The sequence below is a fragment of the Vidua macroura genome, chromosome Z (genome assembly GCF_024509145.1).
Source record: "Vidua macroura isolate BioBank_ID:100142 chromosome Z, ASM2450914v1, whole genome shotgun sequence".
NCBI lineage: Eukaryota > Metazoa > Chordata > Aves > Passeriformes > Viduidae > Vidua > Vidua macroura.
The window spans coordinates 67241626-67257580 of record NC_071611.1 but is presented as its reverse complement, the minus strand read 5'-3'; the positions used below and the strand labels follow the sequence as shown (position 1 = coordinate 67257580).

Genomic DNA, 15955 nt, shown 5'->3' with positions numbered 1-15955 from the left:
AAGAGAGAAAAGCCTTCCTTCCTGTGGTGAGGAGCTGTGAGTCACCAGATTGGGTATTTCAGCAGCAATTTGTCTGGATACAGGCTGAATTGTTTGGTGGGATTTTTTGGTTTCGGTTTTTTGGGTTTGGTGTTTTTTTTGGTTGGTTTTTGGTTTTTTTAGAACTAAATTTATTTACAAGCAAACTTTCCACAAAATAAACAACCTTTCTATAAAGACACTATTAATAGTCTCTTCTTCCTGTGTTCGCTGTTTGTTTTCCTGATTGGCAGATCCATCTTTCCTTACCATATCTGACAAAGAAAGATACTCCCATGTTCATGCATTGGGGCAGATGTTATAATTTTGATCCAACCCCACTCAAAGCAGGTCTTATTAGACCAGGTTTCTCAGGCCCTTCTCCAATCAAAATCAAGGCATTTTAACAGGGACCTGAGGTAAAATCAAGCTCTGAGTGGTGGAATTTAACCTTGGCTTACTTTTGTGTAGAGAGGGTACATATTTCACAAAATAAAAACGGTAATTTTTCAACTGTGACAGACAGTTGTAGTTACAAAGGCATTGGCAGTTTCTCTCCTGAAGTCAGAGTTTAATTTTCTGTATTTTCACACCTGCTTTACAGACATCATATCCAAATTAAGCAGATGGCAGGGCCCAACATGTGATTCTGAATAACCTTCAGTAAAACACAGACCTGCCAAAAATGCATAGAGAATTAGGTAGTCCATGGTCTGTGCTTCTTCACTGCATGTCTCCATTCTGGAGTAACTTCATTTCCACTGATTATCTGTCCTGACAACTTTGGGAGAATCCACCCCATCAGCCAGTTTATCCATGTACCTACAGGCTAAGGGTCAGCAACATCAGTGTCCCTTCCCATGACTTTGTTCTTCATGGCAAGCTAGGAATGCCATGCTGGTGGCTAGGAATGCCATGCTGGTGGCTAGGAAGCTAGGAACGACAGTGATTTTTAAATGTTGATGAAGAGTTACATTTTATTGTTCTGTTTGTAAGCCTCTGGGCAGCTGTGCCTATTTTCTCTTCTGCCTTGGTGTCCAGTGTTCGTGGACAGAAACCACATCTACAAATGGTCCTTTCAGCAAACCTGTCCAGTTCAGACATCTGCTGTGGTTTGTATTTTGCAAACTTCATGCAAATATTATCATGCAGCACTTAGCTGCGCTTTTTTGGGGTACCATGTGCTGCTCAGATAAACAGGTTATGTCTGCCTTTATAGAACCCAGGTGTTTGCCTTCTTGCTTTGTTTAAAAATAAAATGCCAACAGAAAGCCCAGAGACCGGTGCGATTACAGCATTTACCTTCATGTCCTGTTACAACTGTTTCTCACAGCCCAGGAAAGTTGCCACAGGCAGCTCAGTTTAAAGTTGTATCCTTGTTTGCTATACCCACTATAGAATTTAGTGCAAAGATCTGTGTTTAGACAACAGCAGTTGCTTGCTTGCTGGTTTTTCATTCCAGGTCATGATGCTTGTTGCAGCCCAGCTTTAAGTTGCCCAGAATGCAGAACAAAGTAAACCGTTCCTTGTGCAATCTTCTTGGTGGTCTAAGTCTCTTCTGCCCAACATCCCCCAGCCCACCCAATGTACTTGTCTGCAGACTCTGCTGTGGAGCCAAAAATACAGGAGTATTTCTCCCAATGGGGTTAAACAGCCAGGCTCTTCATATCGGGGGTGAGGGCTGTAGATGACTGGGGAAAACAAACCAGTTAATAAACAATACCTCTGATTAGATAGGGATGAACAAGCTGGACTTTGAGATGGTTAAGCAAGACTGCAGAGTACAGAAAACAGGAAACATCCAGCACAATGTGGAGAGGTGGGTAGGAGGCAGACTCCACTCTGCTCGAGCCTGTTCAGATTAGACTTTGACCCCATCACGCTAGCAGCAGCCTCATGGGGCAACAGAGCCAGGTGTTTTTCATGTGGGTACTTATTATTCTTGGACAACTTTCCAACTCCCAGTGTTTTTTTTCATTCCATTTCAAACCATTTTACAGGTCTGACCCCATCCAAAAGTACTCTTTAATTTACTTAAGTGCAGAGAGAAGCTGTAAATTTGTAATTTTTCTTATGGTGACCATATAATCTCTGAAGTTGCTTCATCTATTTGTTTTTCATTATTCTTTCTGAGGTGTACTACAATTTATCTCTCTCCGATTTACTTATTTTTTTATTTAAGATGTTAGGTCATTTGAGTAGTTAAAGGAAAAACATTATCAGAATTATACTGCTAGAAACAGACAATAAAAATCACAATCTGGAAAATAAGCAATTACAATATTTCTATCTGTCTTTAAAACAAGCTTTCTGTTGATTTTAATATATTTTATCCAGCAAGACTTCACCTAAAACTTAAGTGCACAATTGTCAGATCCTTTGACAGCAAGGCTGGATATAACAAAGACAGCAATTAAATTGTCAAATTCCAGAAAGTAAATCCACAACTTAAGACTTAAGTAATAACCCATGCCACATGTGAATAGAGTTTTCAATGGTCCTTAATATTTTTAAATGCATACTTCTGTCAACTTCTGTATGGGAATTTCATATGAGAAAGTTGACACCAACAAAGCCTCCAAGCCATTCAAATAGAAAATTCACTTATGTTGGAACATATTTCTTCTGTTTTAACATAAGCAATCTCTTTTATAGATAACTACTGCTTTCTGTTTCTATGCTATAAAAGGCACAACAATGAACATTTAAGTTCTGTAACTAGTTATGCATCTTGTTTACAGTGATGTTTCAAGCACACCTATAAAGTTTTTTATATTGCAAGACTATTTATATCAACTCTTTCATGAACACATAAAAAAGCCATAATATGTGCAGAACCCTGCCCTGTATTTAGTTAGATATGTATTTAAGCAATCAATTCTCAGACATCCAAAACTCAAAACCAGTAAGTAATCCTTTCTCTAATAAATGATTATACTCTTCACTAAAAAAATGTATCAGCAATCACTGCAATAGTCTGCATAACCATTTCTAAGAATACAAAAAACTGAGAGTAGCTGTTCTTTAGTGCAACTGAACTCCCTTCTTGTTCACCCTATCCTTATCCTTGACTGGAATCTTTGTCCTGTGTCCTTCTTCCCATGCCAGAGGCTGAGGGGGATAAAGAAATCCAAGGATGCAGAGGACAGATGGTTCTGCCTCTGAAACTGAACTCCCACTGGGAGCCCTGCCTTCATGGCCACTGGAATGGTGTGAGAGTTGCCAGGTCCGAGTTCAAACACTACCTCCATGAGAAAGAATTACAGCTTGGATAATACACCAGTTTTGGCAGGGAATAGTTAGTGCAGACAGTGATTTGGTGCTTTTTATGGACCAGGTTAGTTGTTTGGTAAATGCAAGTACACTGCATACCACTCATGATGCAAGCTTTTCCCTCTTATTATTATTACTGAAGAAATCATACTACTATAACCTCATTTTAAGAGGCCCAAGTATCCCCAAAGTATGATTATGTGTGATGGAAGTATGTACTCTTTCCCATTGTAATTTTAATATCATTGTTATTTCTGCACAGTATGGTCAGTGTGATGGGTCTGCATACTAACACCTTACAGTGGCATCATCTACTATGATTCTTTATTCCATTTTCTGACTTGAAAAGGCTCCCATTCCTAAATTAAGCGAAAAAGATAAGCATCATATCCATTCACTTTTTTATCTCTGTGTCCTCAAAATATCTGTGAGGACCTCTAATCCTGTGCTTGGAGTGCTGGATCAAAGGGGTAGAAGGCCTCGAAAGGATCACACCAGCAATTATCCATCTGCAAATACATTTATATACTTCTGAAGAGTTAAGAATGCAAGGTGGGCTAAAGGGGATTATTTAAAGTGTATCTAAATGTCTGACACTGTGTTTTTTTCAAGAAGACTCCCACAGATTTTCTCTAATAGCCTGTGAGACCATATCACAGATGAGACTGAGAATAAGACACTTCCAAGAACTTCCCTCCTGTGTCAGCTTCTAGCCAAACCAGGAACAACAGGACTCAAACTCTGACTTTGAGGAAGAAGACCACCATTATGGCAACTTCATGGTCTCAAGAGAGTCTTAGATAAGATATTGAATGAAAAATATTTTTAATCTATATTAGAAGCTTTTGTTGTGGTGAAGAAACTTTAATACACCATGAGGTTTGTCTTTCTGCTAGGATGGGAGAAATGGAATGTAAAGTAAACACTGTAAAGCAGGGAAGGCTTTATGTCCATGTTATGTGCCACAGCTTCCTTCAGCAAAAAACATGGATCAGGAAGGGCAACGTGGAGGAAAACAGAGGACCACAAGCACAAGGCCTTTGACTGGACTGCAGTGTCAGCTCCTTCAGAGGTTTCTCTGCTGACTGGCAGCCTGGCAGGCTCCTAAGGTTTCCTACAAGCACTGACCTTGGCCTGCAGCTGCACAAGAGAGGCTCAAGGAGGAAGACAGTGTTGTGGAGAGAGAAATCAGGGTCTCACCTGTCCATGTAAAGGCCAAAGGGTAACTGCAGCAGCCAAACGGAGAAATGACGTCATTCTTCAGGCAAACACTGGGTCTCTGTGGTAAAAACATGCCAATGTCCAAGGTTGCAGAGGGTGATGTTCCTGAGGGTATGTTTGTCCAGCAGTCCTTGTGCTATACTTCCCTCCAGGAGTACTGGCGTGCAGGACGGGGAGAAAGAAATTAAAGCAAAAAATCAAACCTATAGGCCTAGAGCTGGTGAATGACTGTAGTGTGGATTCATATAAACTGCAATGCTGATACACCATTTATACAGCATCAGTGTTTTTCACTGAAAAATTCTGCTAAGCCACAGAGAAGTTTGCATGTCACCACAATATGGGTGGGCATCTCAGTGGGATTTGGGGGGAAATCTGGCTTGCAGCTGTGCACCTCAGTGTGGGCATATGTGGTCTGACAACCATTAATTTCACAGGTACATTGTGTTACAGAAAATCAGAACTTGCATTAAACTTTATCATTATACCTGATACTGTAGCATCACATTTTGCCTTTCCATATACCAACTGGAAAAGGAACATATGGTTCCATGCTAGACTTTCCAGAGAGGAAAAGCAATGTAACACTTAGGAAGCCACTGAAATGACACCAGGTCATGCCAGTTAAGGATCTGTTGCATTGTTTCTGCATTTTGTTTTCTGCTCTTTCTTCCTGCAATTACCTAAGTATAAGCTTTCAGAAGATCTAACCCTAAATTATAAAGCTGTGCCCAAGATACCTGTAAGCAATTTCCATGTTTTCTCTTGTAGTTCTTTTTAGTCTGTTTCAGAAAGAGGAGGAATAATTTGCAAGAACTGGAAAACATCTCAGTTTTACTGCATGAATGGCCTTATATATACAGGGGAGGGGAAAGGGGAGGAACAGCAGGAGCATGACGAGGTCCCATTGGAGGTGTGTGGTGGTGGTCTAATAGCCAATGACTGACCTTGAGCAGTGACACGTCCCCCGACAGCTTGTGGGGGAGGAGGGACAACGAAGGAGTGGAGAGGAGAAAAAAAAAAAGCCGCACCAAGAATTTTATAAAAGTTAGTGATTAGAAGGACCGGGTCTCTTTGCCTGCAAACACCTCAACCAGAAGCTTGTAGCTGCAGACACACTGCCCACAAACAAGTAAGTATAATACTTTAATTTCTAAACGGTAAAGCTGGTACGTATATCAGCAGCTGAGACGTGGTATGTTTATCTACAATGGGTTTGGAAAGTTGGGTTTTTTTTTTTGTGGGCTTTTTTTGTTTTTGCTGTTTCTTTTTTTTTTTTCTTTTTTGGTTGGTTTTTTTTTGTTTGTTTGGTTGGTTGGTTTTTTTGGGTTTTTTTTTTCTTTTCTTTTTTTTTTTTTTTTTTTTTTTGTTTTTGTTTTTTTTTTGTTTCAGGAACAGCTTGTGAGAAAGAAGCACTCAGCCATTCAGCCATTCTGTAGTGGTCTCCTAAAATTATCCATTTGCTGCTAACATTGGCTTTGTAACTTAGCTTAGTCACTCAGAACTCCTGGAGTGCGTGAGTGAATCCTATGCCTAAGGGTACTAGAGCAGTAACATACCTGCACTGCTTTCTGTTGCTTTGTTTTGTGTTTGTTTTTAAATTTCTGTTTTGCAAGGAGAACAGAGAATGACTGGAGAAGGCAGCTGGTCCTGACAGACATCAGTGCTGACAGAAGTGCAATTATGTGTGTTTGTTGTATAGCTTCTTCTGATAAGATTATTTGGCAAGGGGGTAAGCTCTGCAGGGCAGGAAAGCAAAGCCTGTTCTTGCATCTGTAGGCTGTAACATTTCAAGCTGTCAACAGCCAGCTTCAGGAAATTGCTTGACCAACTCAAATCCTCACTGAATCTGTGATCCTCTATCACTTACTGAACTATCCCATGTGCTTACCCAAAACTATTTAGTCCACCTGAGACTCTCACCACTGCTTCCCCCAGCCTACCCTGATGGCAGTACAAGACTTGAATTCTCATACAAGTCTAACAGCAATTTTTTACCTTCTCTGAGAAAAGTCCAGCCCTGAAAGAGAAGCAGCTTCTCCCTAATAACACTTGCTTCCAAGCAACAATCTTCTGCCACCTCAGCCAAATCTAGCTATTCTGAGTGCTCTGCGCTGACTGCAGAGGACATGTCTCTGAACATAACCTCCTTTTGCAGTTGCTAGGGAAATGAAATAGGATACATTTGCTCAGGGCTTCAGTATAGCTCTGAGGCTAACATGGGAATCAGCACAAGGAACTTCAGATCTGCAGTTCCACCTGCAACAGCAGGTTGAATCAAGGTCTCTAGACAGAACATGAGGATGGTAAAAAAACTCAGAGAGCAAAAAACAACCAAGCAATTTACAATCATATATGCCCCAAAGGACTGATGAGATTGTGACATTAGCATGTCGATCAAAAACGTCTACCCCTTTTTCTAGGTGACAGAAGTCTGAGTATCTCCTTTTGTCCCATACCCTTGAGACTTTTTAGAATCCAGAAATGAAATATTTTGCTGATCCAATATCTTCATCTCAGTGCAAAGATAATGGGAAACATGTTCTGGTCTTTCCTGAGAGCTCCTTCATAGATACGAAGAGACACAACTTCACCTTGACTCCTTAAAACAGGTACTCACTGAGAGTCACAGGGTAATTCAGGCTGAAAAGGACACAGCAAGTCTGTAGTCCAAGCACCCCTTGCCCAAAGCAGGGTTAGACACGAGGTCAGACCAAGGTGCTCAGTTCTTTATTCAGGTGCGTCTTGGCAGCCTGCAAGGAAGGAGACACTGCAGCCTTTTTTGTCAATCTGTTACATTGCTTGGCTGTCCTAGTAGTGAAAAAAATTTCTTCATATCCAGTCTGAATCTCCTTAGTTTCAGCTTGTGCCTATTGTCTCTCACTGTCCCATCACAGCTGCTGTGAAAAGCCCAACCCTGGCTCTTCAATCACACTCTGTAGGTACTGAGGACTGCTGAGAGGTGCCCCTCAAGCCATTAATGCTTGAGGCTGAACTAGACCTCACTCGGCAGACTTCTCCTCACAGAGCAAGTGCTGCAGCCACTGACCTTTTCGGTGGCATCTACTGAACTAACTCACTTCAGTCTGTCAGTGTTTTTCCTGTACTGCAGGGGCCCAACACTGGATGCAGTACTCAGATGTTAACTACGGAGTGCTGTGCAGAGGGGGATAACCCATTTCCTCCCCTGGCTCTCCAGGCCAGACCCCTGCTCACACAGGATGCTTGGGCTCTTGCTGCTGGCCCTGTTCAGCTTGCTACCTGAGAGGGCCTTAGGACATCCCCAAAGAGCTGTTCCCTCATCCCACTAATCCTGGGGGAATGGCTGCCAGGGCTCTGCATCCCAGGCAATGTCTGGGCATCTGTCTTGGCCAGACTGCACAGTGCTCCTGTTGGCGTCTTCCCACCCCCATGTCCATGCTCCCCTGGATGGCTGCCCATCAATCAGGCATATCAAGTAGTCCTGCCAGCTGTGTGTCTTCTGCCACCTAGATAAGAATGTGCTCTGTCAGCAGGATGGGGCTGGGCTTGCCCAGCCGTTCATACCCGTCTGTTTTCCCCACACCCAAGGAACCAGACTTATTTAGAAACAGCTTTTTAATGGAGCTCCTCACAGAGAAGTGAGGTCAGTAACCACAGATGTCCCCTGCAGAGAATATAAGGTGCCTAATTCATTATGTGTCTGCCTCCTCTAAGCATATAATTGTAAAAGAGAAGTAAATTCAGTCAGGCCAACACTGTGCCTACATGTGATAGGTTAAATTTTTGAACACTTTTCGTTGACCCTACCAGCTGTATTTATCTATTTATGTATTCAGCAGCTTCTTCTTCAAACCTTGTTCTTTGGAAACAAATTTCTTGTGTGCAAAGTTTGTATTGCTGACTGTTAGAGATCATGCTGAAGGGCTGTATTTACTAGTAATTGAATACGAAAAAGCTACATGTGTGGGATACAAGCTGTAGTTTAAAACTTTGGTCCTGTACTTTTGGAACCAATTTTATAAAAGAAGGCAGTGCAGAGACCCAAGAGGAAAACTTAGATATTCTGATCCAGTCTTTTCCCGTCTGCAAACTGGGACTCAGGTGAGATTTCATGTAAGATCAGAAGATACCAGTCACATGTGGTTCTTAAAAAGATAATATGCCAATGATGTATTGAAGTTTCGAAGATGACTGGAAGCGAAATGTAACATTGTTCCTTCTGCTATTCATCTTGACTTTGCTCTTTGGTTCTCACTATTAATATTAACAGGAGCAAGTGCTTGTGCTGCCATCACACATTTCGCGTCAGCCCTTCTTGCTTTATGGTAGCCGAGAGAAACCCAAGATTTCAGCATTACAATATTTACAAGTGTGCTGTCCCTGTTCCTACACCCCCACTTCCTGCTGGGCAGAGGATGGGAGCTGAACAAAGAAATTTGTTTGCTTAAGGAGCTATTGAAGCCTGATAAATGCTGCAGGTAGCTACAAAGCTGGGGGTGTTGTGTAGTTTTATCTAATTCTAGTTTAAAAAAAAAAAAAAAAAAAAAAAAAAAAAAAAGTAAGCATATGCTACAAAGAGGATGTGTTGCATTCATACAATGTAAAATCAATGTGAAATCACTTGAGCTTATGACACTTAGCCCACAGTCCATGGGTAAATAAAAATAAAGCTTCTTGAAACACCTCAGTGGTGGGACAACTCCCAGTTACTGTTACTGACATCACAATTCATTAGAACTTTTTTCTTCCTGGAAAAGTTGTCAATTTAAACAGAAAAATCAGATTAAGACAAATGGGCTTTGTTCTTGGAAGACTGAAATGAGCTTTGCAGCTCTGGCAGCCTGGGCGCAACTGTTTTTTCTCAAGAGTTGTGAAGTGACATGTCCAGCTCTTTGAGGGGATATGAAGATGGTAAAATTAATTCTTTTATGGAAGTGCTGGGAGTTTATTCTTTCCAAGGTGGCTTCATGAAATGTTACTGAAGCGTAAGGCTTCTCCACTCCAGCCTGCTCCGCTGCTCAGAGCAGGACCTTGGAGCAGATACACCCTTTTTGAATGCAGACATGAAGATTGTCAGAAATTATTCGCATGAAAGAGTCACAGAAAAATAAGTCAAGAGTACTAGAACATTCTGCACCTTTGAGCTATTATAAGGTTTACAATTGTTCTTTTGCCCTAATTTCTTCACCATTTCAGCTAGAAACACCATGCCTTTTATTTGTCTGTGTAGCTCAGCAGAGTACCTGGGGACCACTCACCATGGCCTTAAAGATAATTCTGGGGAGACTTTGGGCAAATCTCCACCCGCTCCTTTACACTCAGTGAGATACTTGCATAGAAATTGGACCTAATTTGCTGCCTTCCAGTTCATCACTTTGAAACTACACTTCGTTGTTTCAGTCTCCCAGAGTTTTCACTTGGAATAGCATTATTCACTGAAAACTCATATTTCTGTATTTTGAAAATTTGCCTTGCAGGCTGGTTTTGAGTGATAAGTGTCTCCTTGTTATCTTTAGGCAAACACTGGGAACAAGTAAGATAGACCAGACATTAGTCTCATTGTTTATTGCATTGCTGGAAAGAAAGTATACCCATCATAACATGACTGGAGCAACTGGTGATCTTGCAGTCCAGCCAGCTGAATTCAAGGTTACCTGGATACACCTCCTGGTGCTGTAACACAGCTTCAAACTGCAACTCTAAAATCCCACCCCTGCTTTAGCAATTCATTAACTCTGACCTTAGACAAGATCATATTCTTGCCAGAGCACAATTTTCCAGACTTGTCCACAGAGGCTCTAAACTACTGGAGTGATTCCTTATAATTTTGCATAACAACTTATTCAACAGTAGTGTGGTTTTAACTGAGGTGCTCATCACCAAGCTATTATTACAGTAATCATAATAACAAGCCAGTTTTCTCTTTTAAAGACATATCCAACACAGAAAGCGGGTGAGGCATAAGGAGAGTTGTTGGTGAACTGAAGTAGCTATGCAGCATAAACCATAGATTTTCAAATTCTTCTGAGTGAGCTGAAAAGGCCAAGAGCTGGGAGTGATGGAGCTGTGATCACCATAGTAGAAGGATAGGTCCCAGAGTTCTGGCCACAGGCTGACAGACAGAGAGAGGGATTCAGCAAAGCCAGTTTCACCATGACCACAGCAAGAAGGCATTTCAGCCCTTTGAAAAGCAGGGAACTCTCTCTAATTTAACTAAGTCTTCATCCTGCACTCCTTCATCTTCCCTCAACCTAAAATGACTCACTCTGTGGTAAGCTGCATGTGAAAATTTCCAGGCTCAGCTCACAAAGAGGTAAAGCAGACCTGCATCTGACTGGTCTGTACTGGCAGACAATGCCATTTGAATCTTGCAGGATAACATTACCAGTACCAAAGTACCTTCAGCTATAAATCAGGGACATGAATTTGCAGCTGTTACCATACTCTGATGGCATCATTGCCAGAAAATTTTGTTACCATTTGACATGCAATACAGAACTCTGTACGTGTCATAAGTAGCAGACAGACTCTTCATGGTTTCTCCCCATTATGCCCTTCAGCAGGAAGGATAAGACAAGGATTCCCTAGCAACACATCTGTGTGCCAGGAAATAAGAAGTGGGACTTGACTGCCTACATGCTTATATACAGAGAAATGTTTTCTGGTCATCTCTGATGAAATGTGAAATGGCATGTTCTCACTCCTCTCTCAGGCAGAGTTTGGGAATAGAAAATGCAAACACTGTCCAGAGGCTTGCCCTTTTGAATGGAAACATGTTATTTGAGGTATTTTATGTTGTTTTTAATCAAGTACCTTCTGGATTTACCACCTATTAATAAAGAGGTATTGCTTTAGCTATCACATATAATAAACTGAAGGAAGAGTGTTTTTCTCTTTCAGACTTACAGGCCTATACACTCAGAAAAGTAAATTTGACTATTCAGATGATCAGGGAAACTATAATTTAATGTCATATTACCAAAACTTTAATAAGATCAAGAATTTTGCCATATCAAGACAGAACCCAGATTTCAGGTGCTGGGTAGTTGCAGCTGGTAACCCTCTGCCACAGCTAAAAAGATAGAACTGAGGGGTGAATTCTCCTAAGGCCCCAAATCTTCTGTAGAGGAAACAATGCTCCACAGTTCTGAAAGCAGCCATAGGGAGAAGAATTACAAACCCAAGCAAAAGGTTAGGGATGGAACATCAACCAGACACAGCAGCAAATACTGCCAACAGAGGCAGGAAATAGAAGAGGAGCAGTGTTAGGAAATGTGTAAAGGTAAGCAATGGAATAACTGGCATTCTACTGACAGGAACCAAAAAGTATGCATAATCAGCAATTTGCTTACTTGTTACTTGGTGCATGTTTTTATGAACACTGACCTTCCTTTATTTTCTGAGCAAATACAGGTAAAATGCAGAGTCTTTCCCACTTTGGTTCTAGAAGGATGTGGCAGGATGTGTCTCCTGCATTTCTTTCTAGTTTTTCCAGACACACCAAGCCTAAAAGAACTCAAATGGATTTACGGTCATATTGCCTATGATAACATGGACCAGATAAGCACCAAGAGCCCTGCAGAGGAAACACCTGAGTGGTGACACTGGTTCACAGTCTCCAGTAATTACTGGTAATTACATGTAACAGGAATTCTCTCCCACAGATAAGTCAACATGACCCACCAGTTCCCAGCGCTGTCTCCAGAGCAGAAGAAAGCCCTTGCAGACATTGCTCAGCGGATTGTGGCTTCAGGAAAGGGGATCCTAGCTGCAGATGAATCAGTGGGTAAGTTCTGGACATCAATCAGTCAGCAGTATGCAAGATGTTTTTTCCTTTTAGTTTTGCATCATATTTGAAATCAGTTGAGTAGATGAAAAACACTTTGAAACTGTTGTCTGAGCAGAACAAATCAGCCAGGCAGGGCTGCAGCTATAACAACAAAAGCTTACAAACTATGGCTTGAGAAGGGAAGCTCTGAACTGAAGCCCCAGTTCATTATTATTTATTGGGACCAGGAGGCCAGCCAAGCCTAGAACCTCTTTGTCCACCTCACTAGGTACCATGGGGAACAGACTGCAGCGGATCAATGTGGAGAACACGGAGGAGAACCGCCGAGCTTTTAGAGAGATCCTCTTCTCTTCGGACAATTCCATCAACCAGAGCATTGGGGGAGTGATCCTTTTCCATGAGACTCTCTATCAGAAAGACAGCAGTGGAAAGCCATTCCCATCAATCATCAAGGAAAAAGGCATTGTGGTGGGAATTAAGGTGAGTATGTGTATGTGCTGGGCTGGCATCATAATCCAAATCCCATTTTCAGAGAAAATTATATTTGGAGCTGCACTGTTTTCTAAAAAACACTGTCCCCTCCCCCCTCATTTTTGTCCTTGGTTTTAAAATTCTCTGCATTGCTTTTGTGCAACTAACTAGAGGCACATTTGCTGGAACTAGATGCTGGAACTTTTCATACATCAACTCCCATCTACTCACCATTCACTGCAAATAAGTCCCTCCATGCAGTAACCTAAACCTAATTCTTTCCACATCTGACAAAGTTCTTGAGCCATTCCCTGGAGGGGAATTCCTCTTACCCAGTTCACTCCTTTTTCTTCCCCTTTGCTTGCTTTGCACCATTTCCTTCCTTTGCACCCTGAACATGTTAAGGTCCACACATTAGTAACAGTCTGCCTTCAAAGGCAGACCAGACATGGGTAAGAATGTAAGAATTAGACCAATTTCCACCTTTCTGTAACCATTCCTGTTTTTCTGACCTCCACAGCTGGATAAGGGCACAGCACCTCTAGCAGGAACAAATGGAGAAACCACCATCCAAGGTAAGGAGAGGTCCATGGAGCCTCAGCTATGGCCCAGGCATCAAAAGCCATAGGGTGACTCACCTGAGACACAGCCTTGGCTGGAGTCACAGTACTTTCCACATCTCCATGCTGAAGAGCAGCTCTCAGTGAAGCATTGTTCTTCCTCTGCAGGGCTGGATGGACTGGCTGAGCGCTGTGCCCAGTACAAGAAAGATGGTGTTGACTTTGGCAAGTGGCGTGCAGTGCTGAAGATCACCAGCACAACACCTTCTCAACTTGCCATCCAAGAGAATGCCAACACGTTGGCACGCTATGCCAGTATCTGCCAGCAGGTATCTCCCCTCCAGCAACCTTTCCTGAGATGCTGCTGTCCCTTCTCCCTGTTCCCTGTGATTATACACTAGGTAGCTCAAAAGGAGAATCCCTGTGAGGGTTTTGGAAAGACAAGGAGGAGGGGCATCACAGCATGAAGGAATACCACCAAAGTCAGGACAAACAAAATGAATAGTTTTACTTCCATAGCCCTAAAGAATCCCCTGTCTTTCTCTTCCCAGCATGGCTTGGTGCCCATTGTGGAGCCAGAAATCCTGCCTGATGGAGACCATGATCTCCAGCGCTGTCAGTATGTCACAGAGAAGGTAAGAAAAGATTCCTCCCTTTGTGCTCCCGCTCACAAGCCTGCAGCTAAATTTTTTGCAGTTTGTGCTCACAGATCTCAAAGAGATTTGACCAAAAATGTCCTTCATAACTGCATCACAAAAATGAGCTGCTCCTAGGCACATAACAAACTAACAGGAAATCCAAGAGTATTTTCCATGCTTTTGGATTTTCACTTCAATAACAATATAAGCATTCTCAATCTCAAAAGATGTATCAGGACCAAACCCAATTACCTCAATTTCAGCAAGGACAAATCCGTTAAATATGAAAAGTTGTATCCTGGTCATCTCAAAAGCAGTGGGGCCTCCACAACTGCAACCCCAGAAATAAATTTCATGAGAAAGCAAAATTCAATTCAATTTTGCTACAGTACCAAATAACAAGCTGTCTTTCCAAGCAGTCTGAGGTGAAGATCTGAGCAGAGGTCTGTATTCAATCCTCCTGTTTTCAGGTTCTGGCTGCTGTCTACAAGGCTTTGAATGATCATCACGTGTACCTGGAGGGGACACTGCTGAAACCGAACATGGTGACGGCTGGGCATTCCTGCTCCAAGAAGTACACCCCTCAGGATGTAGCCGTAGCAACTGTCACTACTCTCCTCCGCACAGTCCCTGCTGCTGTTCCTGGTGATTCCTGATTCATTCCTATCTCTTCATTCCCATCTCTCTCCTACCTCTGACACACCTGCTCCTCTGGCAAGTAAAAATCAGGGATTGAGGTGGCCAAACACTCTATTTCTAAGCCTCAAAAACACTTTCTTTTAGGAATCTGCTTCCTGTCTGGAGGTCAGAGTGAAGAGGAGGCTTCTCTCAACCTGAATGCCATGAATCAGTGCCCTCTGCCTAAGCCTTGGAAATTGACCTTTTCCTACGGGAGAGCCCTGCAAGCCTCTGCTCTGGCTGCATGGTTGGGCAAAAATGAGAACAAGAAGGCTGCTCAAGAGGCCTTCCGCAAGCGGGCACAGGTATGAGGCTTCCCCTGAACAGAGAGAAGAGCTGTCACCATGAAGGTGACTTGTTGTCACCTTCCTAAGGCTGTTCTTGATCCCACCCTTCCTCGCACTTCATGTTCACCCGGGGCACTACTCTATTATTTCTGCCTTGCTTGGTTACTCCTCCTGGTTGTTCCTTACACATCTGCCTTTCTTACTCCGTGCTGATTGTTTCCCGCCCATTTTTTTTTTTCCTTCTTTTTCAGATTAACAGTTTGGCTTGCAGGGGGCAGTATGTCCAGTCTGGGAAGAATGACGCAGCTGCCACACAGTCACTGTTCACTGCCAGCTACACCTACTGAAACAGCAGGAATGAACTTCCTCCTGTCCCTTCTCACACAGTGGAAGATGTTCAGAAATGAAAGAAAAATATAGAAATCTAATTTCCCTTACCCTACACCAAACTGGAGATAGAATGGCTTAGCTTCCTCTCCACCCTTCACTCCCACAATTTACCAAGGGGATATTTTTTTTTCATTTGCACGTTCCAAGAAAAAGGAATTTTTTCCAAACAACAAACAGCTGCCAATGAATCATGAACCCACCCTCCCTCAGTATGAAACTCAACCCCTGGAATAGCAGGCAGATTCAGTAGTTCCCTAGCAATTCAAATAGCTACCCTTGCCCATTACCACACTTAGCAGCCACAATCCTGAATTATAAAACCTGACTATGTATTCAATCATGTCAATAAAACAGTAATCGAAAACTAATCTCTACCTCACAATTCTTTTTGTTTTGTGTAAACTTCATGGCATCTTTCACACATCTGTGTTTTTTATGGTCCTTGCAAAGATTGAGTCACAAAGTGTTGCAGCTGGTAAGCTTGGGAAACTCTGAGGATATCAAAGGGAAATAACCCAATAGTGGCACAGCTGGAGAGGTTAATCCTGCCAACAGAAGTCTGGCAGACACTAAAACACTTGGGAGATGTACATAGCAAGCAGTGCTGGGGAATCAGGCCACAGATAAACAGCACTACCTTCAGAAGCA

At 42.4% G+C, this 15955-nt stretch overlaps 1 protein-coding gene across 2 annotated transcripts; it reads left to right on the top strand.

Annotated features, from left to right (window-relative positions):
* Nucleotides 1–5534: 5534 nt before the first annotated feature.
* Nucleotides 5535–15689, top strand: LOC128821481 (fructose-bisphosphate aldolase B). 2 transcript variants are annotated; one of them, XM_054002584.1, is made up of 9 exons: nucleotides 5535–5644; nucleotides 12159–12280; nucleotides 12552–12763; nucleotides 13275–13329; nucleotides 13483–13643; nucleotides 13866–13949; nucleotides 14423–14597; nucleotides 14736–14935; nucleotides 15169–15689. In XM_054002584.1, exons 2-9 carry the CDS (start codon nucleotides 12169–12171, stop codon nucleotides 15262–15264), a joined length of 1095 nt encoding a protein of 364 aa, XP_053858559.1. In that variant the 5' UTR covers nucleotides 5535–5644; nucleotides 12159–12168; the 3' UTR covers nucleotides 15265–15689. The 2 variants fall into 2 exon arrangements, with proteins under 2 accessions (XP_053858559.1, XP_053858560.1); XM_054002585.1 differs by having other exon boundaries at nucleotides 5598–5644; nucleotides 12143–12280.
* The last annotated feature ends 266 nt before the right edge of the window (nucleotides 15690–15955 follow it).

Bases quoted from the DNA above. Each gene is read 5' to 3' on its own strand.
- LOC128821481 (XM_054002584.1), top strand. From the start codon at position 12,169: ATGACCCACCAGTTCCCAGCGCTGTCTCCAGAGCAGAAGAAAGCCCTT. The intron at 12,764-13,274 runs GTGAGTATGTGT...TGACCTCCACAG, and splicing joins GCATTGTGGTGGGAATTAAG to CTGGATAAGGGCACAGCACC. The intron at 13,330-13,482 runs GTAAGGAGAGGT...CTTCCTCTGCAG, and splicing joins TGGAGAAACCACCATCCAAG to GGCTGGATGGACTGGCTGAG.